Source organism: Poeciliopsis prolifica, unplaced genomic scaffold (assembly GCF_027474105.1).
Source record: "Poeciliopsis prolifica strain line A6 unplaced genomic scaffold, Auburn_PproV2 SCAFFOLD040, whole genome shotgun sequence".
NCBI classification, from domain to species: domain Eukaryota; kingdom Metazoa; phylum Chordata; class Actinopteri; order Cyprinodontiformes; family Poeciliidae; genus Poeciliopsis; species Poeciliopsis prolifica.
In genome coordinates, this window is record NW_026562415.1 from 5,750,365 (window position 1) to 5,761,167 (window position 10,803).

At 39.5% G+C, this 10,803-nt stretch overlaps 1 protein-coding gene across 1 annotated transcript; it reads left to right on the forward strand.

Moving 5' to 3' along the window:
• Nucleotides 1-1,750: 1,750 nt before the first annotated feature.
• Nucleotides 1,751-7,827, forward strand: tnnt2e (troponin T2e, cardiac; the record flags this gene model as incomplete). The annotated part of the gene is given in 15 exon segments (XM_055054691.1): nt 1,751-1,778; nt 2,291-2,314; nt 3,619-3,633; nt 4,736-4,756; nt 5,121-5,142; nt 5,251-5,311; nt 5,462-5,578; nt 5,679-5,756; nt 6,053-6,113; nt 6,116-6,162; nt 6,263-6,296; nt 6,299-6,378; nt 6,486-6,572; nt 7,383-7,420; nt 7,699-7,827. Coding segments are annotated over 15 exon segments (753 nt in total), but the record flags the coding sequence as incomplete, so codon positions are not given.
• Between the last annotated feature and the right edge of the window lie 2,976 nt (nt 7,828-10,803).

Here is a 10,803-nt window from a genome sequence, read left to right on the forward strand (position 1 = left end):
CATGCTACCTGATCAACCATTGTGAAGATTTAAAGAAAGGAAAAAAAAAAAAGAGAGAGAAAACTCATCTCGTCTTTAGATGCCTCGGTGGGCCATTAAAAAATTCATGGCTTCCCTGCAGTTTGAGCGCAACTCGGGCCTTCGTCGGCTGCCTTGCAGCCTCGATCAGCGCCAAGAGGAAATGACTGCGGATCAGGCCTGGAGCTGTTTAACACCCTGGGCCTCAGCCTGCAGAATCATTTCTCCCTCCACTACTGTTCCAACTTCACAGCCCTACCGCCAAGATATTTTCTCTCTCTTTCTTTTTTATTATTTATCTTTTTTGTTGTTGTTTTTGTTGTTTGCACAAACTAAAAAATGGCTCTGAAGAGAGGAGCCATCTGTCGAGGGCTTGTTGTCGTATTAGAGTGATTAAAAACAGGGATCCAGGTAAATAACATCCGAGAAACGAGTTTGTTGTGACCGATCAGATTCGTGGAAAGTTTAAGCCGGTACATTTATGACGTCTTTAAAAAAAAAAAAACAACAGAAAAACCAAAAACAGGTTTTAAATCTGAGTTAGTGAAACCTGAAAGGACCCTGTGATGTAATTGCTTGTTTTTCTTCTCTTCGGTTAAAGAAACTACAAGCTGAAATGTCTGAGGAAGCAGTGGAGGACGTCATCGAAGAAGCAGAAGAAGAAGAAGTGGTGGAGGAAGAAGTAATTGAAGAAGTTCTAGTGGAGGAGGTGGGGTAAGTAAAATCCACTTTTATCACAATGAAAAAAAAAAGAAACAAACAATCATCTGCTCTCTGATCATTTCAAATCTTTGCCTAATTTCTTTTCAGGGAGGAAGGTGAGTGACGACTTCTGAAGAGGTTTGATGCTTCTTTTTTTTTTTTTGTCAAAAAAAGAAAAAAAAAAGAGGAGCTCGTCACTTCCAGCCTCCATTCTTAGACGCGGCTGACCTGATTGTGTCAGCTCAGGTGGAAAGACGAAGGCTTCACGTGTGCAGCCTCTTTGTTGGAGTTGCATGCCTGCTGTCAGCGAGGAAAAGCACACACAGCAGGATTCGGGATGCAAACGCCTCGCCTGTCGAGGCGCAGTGATGGGCGCATGCTTTTAAAGTGTGGAAAATTAACAACTAATATATTTTAGGCGGGTGGGTGTTTTTTTTTTTTTTTTGCACATCTTTCTGAGTCTACCCTGCACAGAGCTGCTGTACCGTCTGAGGCTACAAGTATCCGGTGGGGCGGATTACAGACGACTCAGTCGCTGATCTAAGCTCATCCCTCTGTTTTTGTACCTTTTGCTCCTGAAAAATATCCAACACTGCGTTTGTTTGTTTTCCTTGTTTTGTTTTTTTTTATGCATCCCAAGAGACGGTGACATGACAGTGTGCAGAGTGACCAGATTCCTGCTGGGAGTCTCATTGATCCACTAATCCATATTTGGTTCATTCAGTCATAAAGGCTCAGAGAAAAGAGTAGAAGGAAAAAAGAAAAGGCTTTATTTATTTATTTTTTATTTTTTGTCTGTGAACATAGCCTTTTTATTTGCTTTGTGCTCACCCCCCTCAGGGTCGTATAATCTCAGCAAAGTGTGTGTGTGTGTGTGTGTGTGTGTGTGTGTGTGTGTGTGTGTGTGTGTGTGTGTGTGTGTGTGTGTGTGTGTGTGTGTGTGTGTGTGTTGCTGCGAGTCTTTTGTCACGTCTGCAGTGTCACAGCTTGACTTGGTTTTCATTTTGTTGTTTTTTTTCTGTCTTTATTTTCAGAAGAAGCTCCACCTGGAGTAGAAGGTAATTCTCATCTTTTAAATACTTTATGGGTTCGCCTCTCGTCTTTACAAACCGCAATTACGTTTATGACGACGACCGGCTCAGTTGATGTCGTATCGGCCTGATGTGTGGCATTTGCAAGTAAACGCAGGCGGAGCTGGCTGAGTGAAATCGGTGAAAAGCAGCCTCCACCTGCAGATTACTGTAAACGATGTTGTTCTTTTCATGGCTGCTCGTTCGTTTCGAGTCCAGTCATCAGTAATCACTGCTTTGTTTGGCTGCTCAGCCGCTGCCTGCAGAGTTGTATCAGATGAATTTACTCTAAATGAGTTATCCATTTGTTCATGTCGCTGAATCCACTTAAGAGACATTTGCTGTCTGTGTGCAGGAATAACTTTAAGACCAGGTTCATTTACTTCCACTTTTCACATCTTGCACTCTGACTGGAATCAGAGTAGTTATTATGTCAAATGTCAATTTTTTATTTTATTGTTTTTATCTAATGTTTGTATTATATGTCTTTTTTTCCTCAGAGCCGCCTATCTCCAAGACTGAAGGTAAAACAACAACAAAAAAATCCTCTTTTTACTTTTACCATGACTGCACACAGAGCCAGGCAACACCATAAGCCGTTACTTGCAGTCCTCCACACCACCGGGGGCGCCCAAGAGCACTTGATTTTCTATGCCAATAATCTCAAAACCTTTGATTTGAGCTGATTTCTAAAATCGCTTTGAGATTTTCTGGATTACAAATTAAAAAAAATAATAATAAAAATTCATGTATCAGATCCGATGGATGTCGGTTTTAATCTTCTTGTTCTTAAAAACAACAGGCTGGATAAGTCCTTCCATTCATTTATGTCCACTTAGCCAAGTGAGCAATACACAAACTGTGGATGGTCAAGCAAAATAAGATTAACTGTAAACGGGCCCCCCAAAACGAAATATCCTCTGGGCCCCATAAAACCTTTGGCCGGCCCTGACTACATATTAAAAGTTTTCTTACCGGGATACTGGGAGTTTAATCAGTCTAAAAACCTCAAATATTGATGAAAGTTTCACTAAATGTCCTGAAATGTACAATAAGGCATAAAAGAGAAATCAATAAACCAAATTATACTAAATGAATGTCAGAGGTCTGTGCAGGCTCCAAATACGTTAATATTTATATTTCTATGTTCTGTAGTCATTGAGTGAGTCTGACCTCCCATTCTCTAGAAATGGAGATTTGTTTTCTGCCTCTCACCTTAATTAGGTTTAAGGTTTTTGACATTGATAATGACATTTATTAACGCAGGATATTTGTGTGCTCCTGCAAAAACAGACGTATTTCTGTTATTAAAACCATTTCTCAAGAAAGCTGTCCCTTTTTAATTATTTTTAATTATTCTCACTAAACCGACTCAAGATAATTCAACAATCAAAGCCATAAAAAAGGAACTGAAACCGTTAAAAGTGAGACAAACATTTATTTGTTAACGTTTGTGTTCATTTATTCCGTGCCGGTCGAGGCTACAGTTTTTAATCAGCAGCACCATCTGGGCTGAGCGGACGGGGAACAATTCATCAACGCTGGTAAAGGTCAGGAAGATAAACAAGGCAAACTTTTAGACATCTGAGAGGACGAAACCCCTTACAAAGGGGAGGCAATGTTATGATCTGGGCCGGTTTTACTGCATCTAGCTTCTTTTATCCTTATGTGAAACCTGGATTTGATATCTTGTCATACACATCCTTGTTTTCTTGAATGCCATACGCAGAAAGAAATTATTTTCTAAGCCATCTGAGTTGAGCTTGACCCACTTTTATTGATGATGTGTTTTCCATTTCACGCCGTCTCCTCCGATTGCGTTACAAAGAGCCTGCAGAAGAAGGTACTTCTAAATTGTGTTGTGCAGACTTACAATGTTCTTTTTTTTGTTTTTTTCTGTTGTGCAGTTTGGACAAAAAGACATTAAGAGCTGAGCTGTTTGTTGGTATCTCAAATACTAATTTTTCCAATCTTCTGTGTGTTGTGCTGTGGAAGGATTTACTCGTAATGCAAATAGCTTGTTATTTTCCCTCTTGGCTTCAGATTTATTCTGATAACGCACTTTAATAAAAGAGCTGCCTTCCTTTATCCGGGGAAAAAAAAAAAAAAAGAAGGATCTTTGTGCCTTGAAACGCTGGTGTGACATGGCATACAGAATGAGTTTGAGCTTTCTATTTCACCCTCTGACATGCAAGAAAGGTTTTCACATCGGAATGCATAAAGCAAACATCAGACCTCGGTAATGCAGGGTTTGGAAGTAATGAAAGGAAATCCATTTATATTCTTCCTGTTGATGCTGTAACGTTTCCCTCTGTCCTTTCTTGTTAGAGGCTCCAGCTGCAATATTATAAATGCTCAAAAAACTGGTTTTTGCAACCTTCTGTTCAACTTTATGGCAAATATATTTGCTATTAAGGCTCACCGGTAGTGTGAGATTTTACAGTTGAGAAGATTGATAAGAACTTATAATAATGTCACAAGTGTAAAAGTGATTTTTACCTCCAAGGCTTTAGATGATGTGGAAGGACATTTTAAAAAATAACGTCATATATTTCATATTTTCTAGGAAGGAGTGTAAAAGTATTTCTACCAATTTTCACTTTAAGAGAAATAACTCTTGGAGACCAGTTCTGTTTATAGTCATGTAATTGTATAAAAATAAGCATAACTTTTGGTTCGTATTGGTCAACTTTGCAAATGATTTTACTTTCCCGCATTTGAGTGTAAAAACCTGCTACCTGGTGGCGGCGGTGTCATGATTGGGGCCATGATGTTGCACTTATCCTTATAACTAGAACTGTAATTAAAAATTTTTTTAAAAAACATCAAGCGGAAACTTTGAGGAAAATCTCAGAAAATTTTCAGTCGCTGATGAATGAAGACACCAAAAACCCCTTTGAGTTTTGCTTTTTGACACATTTCTTTTCCTCTGTTCTTTTCTTTAGAGCATCCAGCTGCAGATGAAGGTAAAAAAAACAAAAAAAAACCGCTAATTAATTCAAAAAGATCAGCAGTGCTGCGCTTTATTAAATTAACTGAAGGACTAGATTGAGTTTTGGTAGCAAATGATCGTGTTTTTACATGCGAGTTTGTGAAGCAAGAGATTAGAAAGAGAAGGAAAAATGATGCATTAGAGCTACATAAATTAACCATTTTTACCCATTTGTATTAGGCCAATTTTATTCTTCACTCTAAATGATGAGTGCTATCAAAGAATAATGTATTAGCATGTTATGCTAATGTATAAACAGCATTTAATTCACAGTAAATCTGTTTAAAAAAGAAAAATGAACAAGACAGATACTTTTTTTCTTTTTCTGTTTCTTACAGATGAATCCAAGCCCAAACCAAAGTAAGTTTTTTTTATTTTTTATTTTTTATTTTTTTTTTTAACCATCTTCCTAAATCTAATCGATGCACAAATTATTATTACTATTCTAACAGATGCGTTCCTTTGCAGGGCGTTCGCTCCGACGATCACCGTTCCAAAGATACCAGAGGGGGAAAAAGTCGACTTTGACGTGAGTCAAACTGACGAAGTTTGGAAAAATAGAAGCATCTGGTGAATGCTACTGATGTTTAAGGGCGTAAGCTACCCAAGTGTCAATGAACTTGTACCAGGAGTGGACGTTTTGGGTGGAGGCCCATTTGTGTGTGTGACCTCCTTGTAGGACATCCACAGGAAGCGTCAGGAGAAAGATCTGTCTGAGCTGCAGTCTCTGATCGAGGCCCACTTCATCCAGAGAAAGAAGGACGAGGAGGAGCTCATCTCTCTTGTTAACAGGATTGTGAGTCTTCCATGAAAGCACGCACCACTGCCAAAGTGATGTACCACCCAGCAAACAATTACGTTTTGTTTGCGTGTGTGTGTGGGGCGCGGATGATTAGGAGAAACGTCGTGCTGAGAGGGCTGAACAGCAGAGGATCCGCGCCGAGCAGGAGAAAGAGAGGCAGAATCGTTTGGTTGTGAGTACCTCTTGAAGCCGCAGTGAAGTGATTTTTGTAAACAGGAGAGGAATCAAGAATTGGCCCAAAGTTACTCATGGAAGTTCTGGATGGAACGTTTTACTTTAATCTGCAGGAGGAAATCGATTGTTGTTAGAGTTGAGTCCGAGTAATCAGGTGGCTTTTAGACTGGTTAAACAAAATTCTTTATATCATTGCAGCTTAGTTTTTTTGTTAGAGCTGGACTTTTTTAGATGGGGGGAAAAAAAAAACAGGTGTAAAGATGGTGGATTTTTTTTGCACTGTTTGCTTCACAGGAAGAAAAAGAGAGGAAGGAACAAGAGGAGGCTCGTAAGAAGCAAGACGAGGACGCCAAGAAGAAAAGGCCCTGACTAACATGACTCAGCAATATGGTGGCCAGCAAAGGGTCGGTCACCTTTCAGGTTTTTTTTTGTTTTTAAATCTAATAATTTAAAAAAACAGCAAAACCAACATCTTGCACCTTTTGTGAATTTCTTTTTATGTAGCAAGACGGAAGGAAGGGAGCAAAGAAGCAAACGGAGAGGAAAAGAAGAGAAAGATCCTGGCGGAGCGGAGGAAACCGCTCATCATCGACCATCTGAACGAGGACAAGCTGAAGTGAGTCTGAGGCGGGACATGGGCTCGTGAATCAAAAGCCATCTGCTGCGTGAGCTTGCGGCAGGTTTTGGTTCTCAGCCGCTGATTTCCCTGCCGTGTGTTTTACAGGAGAAGGCCGGTGAGCTGTGGCAGTGGCTGATGACGCTGGAAGCGGAGAAGTTCGACTTCACCGAGAAGCTCAAGAGACAGAAATACGACGTGAGTGCTGACCTGACAACATGAAGTGAATTACACATTATGTTGAAGTATAAGTAATCAGCGCCTAATTAGCACGATGTGTTGATCAAACCAAATTATTAACACAACTAAGATTATTTGCTAAATAATCAAAATATGATATATTTTCTATTTTGATATGATCAGTCTTTGGTTTTTGATATTATCTGGACGATAATATCAACATGTGCCACAATTTTTTTTTCACATTGCGGTACATTACGTCTTTGCAAACGCTTTTCCTTTGTGTTGTTGACATTTTTCCGACACGTTTACTTGACTCTACTTTAAATGCCTACACTAGACTTTGTGAGCCAAGGTAAATGGAGACATCTGCTCCAAAATCACCAAAATGAACCGAATACGTCACTGGAGCTGCAAGGTTCCTGTGTGAACGGCATAATTAGTATTAACTTCTTTTTAAATCACTCTTGATGGAAAGTCCTATTTTCCAAATACACATGCCAACAATATCGGCATCTATCTAAAGATATTCTTTACGCAGATATTATAGTTGCCATTTAACAAGTCGCTTGCTTGAAATATGTTTTTTTGGGGTTTTTTTTCATCTTGAAGGCAAGTCGTCTCTCTCGTTCACTTTGAGCTGAAATCATTTTGTCAGACGGCGCTTCATTCCTCAGCTGCAGCAGCGTTTTGACAGCCATGATAAACATTTCATTTCTGAGATTGCGGATTATTGAGACGTCCGTCGGTGAAAAAAACGGCGTCGAATGCCAGATTCCCTCTGGCATTTGGTGCGACTTTAACTGGTCCGTTTGTCCTCCACGACAGATCAACTTGCTCCTGAATCGGGTTCAGGCCTCCCAGAGGTAAGTAGTGGCCGTCTGTAAAACTTGTCTCATGAAAAAACTAATTAAATTTTTTAAATAGACTTAAAGCTTTAAAAAATAAAAACAAAGTTTGGGTTGTCTGTTTAGAACAGTCATGGTCTCCCAGTGGCATCCTGTACTAATAGTCTGGTGTTTGACCTTTCGTTTGACAAATAATGATTATATTAACTAACGTTTTGTTTTTCGTTCATGTGATGTGAATTCATCCCCGAATGTCGACGCTAACTGTGATGCTAACTTTTCTGTCTAACCCGCAGCGCCAAAGGAAGAGGCAAGGCCAAAGGCAGGGTGAGATGAACGCCCCGACCAGACGAGACGCCCGAGCAGGAGTTTGCGTCGCAGCAAAACACCAGATGACCGAAATAAAGCACCATTTCTGGGTTTTAGAGGGTAGCGTTTTGTGTTTTGTTGTATTCATTAAAAATCCTGAAAAGAAAAAGAAAAAACCTAGTTTAATTTCACCAACTGAATACATGTCAAAATAAATGCTGTTCTTTTTTTTCATTGTGAGATTGTTGCTACAATGAAATATTTATTTCAGGATTTGTACCAAGAATGACCCAAGGATGCAAGTAAAGGTCTGATGAAACGGGTGTAATTTGAGCAAGTTTTACTCAAAAACCTGGGAACATTTTCAGCTACATTCACACAGCAAATCTTGATCACAAATTTGTGGGGGTTTTTGGAGGCTGGTGGTTAAAATGAAATTGGGCCACATATATTATTTCCACAAACATAATTGGACAAGTATCTATTATGCAACTTAAACTCAGGTTGAAATATTATGTGTGTGCATCATTTTGAGGTCAGACTATAATAGGTATTTCTCATTTTACCTCGTTTTCGAGGTAAGACTATCTCGTTTTGACTTTCCGAAAAAAAAAGAAAATGAGGGAAGATGATACATACTATACTACTGCATCAAATATCTAAAAAAAAGTGGCAAAAGTATTTTATGTCAAACTATGTCATAGTATTTGGAGGTGGAAGATGTCCAAAAAATGACAGTATTGTACATCATAATTTGACATACTATGTCAAATTATACTTCGGCACTTTCTTTTCATTTTTGACCTCCAGTACTCTACTATGTCATAGCGTGACATAGGATGCTATGTCATAGCGTGTCATCCTATGACACATTATCGCCTTGACACGTTATTGCCTTGAATACTTAGGCACTTTCTTTTCATTTTTGACCTCCAGAACTCTACTATGTCATAGCGTGTCATCCTATGACACGTTATCGCCTTGAATACTTCGGCACTTTCTTTTCATTTTTGACCTCCAGAACTCTACTATGTCATAGCGTGTCATCCTATGACACGTTATCGTCTTGAATACTTCGGCACTTTCTTTTCATTTTTGACCTCCACTACTCTACTATGTCATAGCGTGTCATCCTATGACACGTTATCGCCTTGAATACTTCGGCACTTTCTTTTCATTTTTGACCTCCAAACTCTACTATGTCATAGCGTGTCATCCTATGACACGTTATCGTCTTGAATACTTCGGCACTTTCTTTTAATTTTTGACCTCCAGAACTCTACTATGTCATAGCGTGACATAGGATGCTATGTCATAGCGTGTCATCCTATGACACGTTATCGCCTTGACACGTTATCGCCTTGAATAATCAGGCACTTTCTTTTCATTTTTGGCCTCCACTACTCTACTATGTCATAGCGTGTCATCCTATGACACGTTATCGCCTTGAATACTTCGGCACTTTCTTTTCATTTTTGACCTCCAGAACTCTACTATGTCATAGCGTGTCATCCTATGACACGTTATCGTCTTGAATACTTCGGCACTTTCTTTTCATTTTTGACCTCCACTACTCTACTATGTCATAGCGTGTCATCCTATGACACGTTATCGCCTTGAATACTTCGGCACTTTCTTTTCATTTTTGACCTCCAGAACTCTACTATGTCATAGCGTGTCATCCTATGACACGTTATCGTCTTGAATACTTCGGCACTTTCTTTTAATTTTTGACCTCCAGAACTCTACTATGTCATAGCGTGACATAGGATGCTATTCATAGCGTGTCATCCTATGACACGTTATCGCCTTGAATACTCAGGCACTTTCTTTTCATTTTTGGCCTCCACTACTCTACTATGTCATAGAATGACATAGGATGCTATGTCATAGCGTGTCATCCTATGACACGTTATCACCTTGAATACTTCGGCACTTTCTTTTCATTTTTGACCTCCAGAACTCTACTATGTCATAGCGTGACATAGGATGCTATGTGATAGCGTGTCATCCTATGACACGTTATCGCCTTGACACGTTATCGCCTTGAATACTCAGGCACTTTCTTTTCATTTTTGACCTCCACTACTCTACTATGTAGAGTAGTGTCTTATGACACGTTATCGCCTTGAATACTCAGGCACTTTCTTTCATTTTTGGCCTCCACTACTCTACTATGTCATAGCGTGACATAGGATGCTATGTCATAGCGTGTCATCTTATGACACGTTATCGCCTTGAATACTTAGGCACTTTCTTTTCATTTTTGACTTCCAGTACTCTACTATGTCATAGCGTGAAATAGGATGCTATGGTCATAGCGTGTCATCTTATGACACGTTATCGCCTTGAATACTTAGGCACTTTCTTTTCATTTTTGACTTCCAGTACTCTACTATGTCATAGCGTGACATAGCATGCTATGTCATAGCGTGTCATCCTATGACACGTTATCGCCTTGAATACTTCGGCACTTTCTTTTCTTTTTTGACCTCCACTACTCTACTATGTCATAGCGTGACATAGGATGCTATGTCATAGCGTGTCATCTTATGACACTTATCGCCTTGAATACTCAGGCACTTTCTTTTCATTTTTGGCCTCCACTACTCTACTATGTCATAGCGTGACATAGGATGCTATGTCATAGCGTGTCATCTTATGACACGTTATCGCCTTGAATACTTAGGCACTTTCTTTTCATTTTTGACTTCCAGTACTCTACTATGTCATAGCGTGAAATAGGATGCTATGTCATAGCGTGTCATCTTATGACACGTTATCGCCTTGAATACTTAGGCACTTTCTTTTCATTTTTGACTTCCAGTACTCTACTATGTCATAGCGTGACATAGGATGCTATGTCATAGCGTGTCATCCTATGACACGTATATCGCCTTGAATACTTCGGCACTTTCTTTTCTTTTTTGACCAGTACTCTACTATGTCATAGCGTGCCTTGAATACGTTGGCACTTTCTTTTCATTTTTGACCTCCACTACTCTACTATGTCATAGCGTGTCATCTTATGACACGTTATCGCCTTGAATACTCAGGCACTTTCTTTTCATTTTTGGCCTCCACTACTCTAC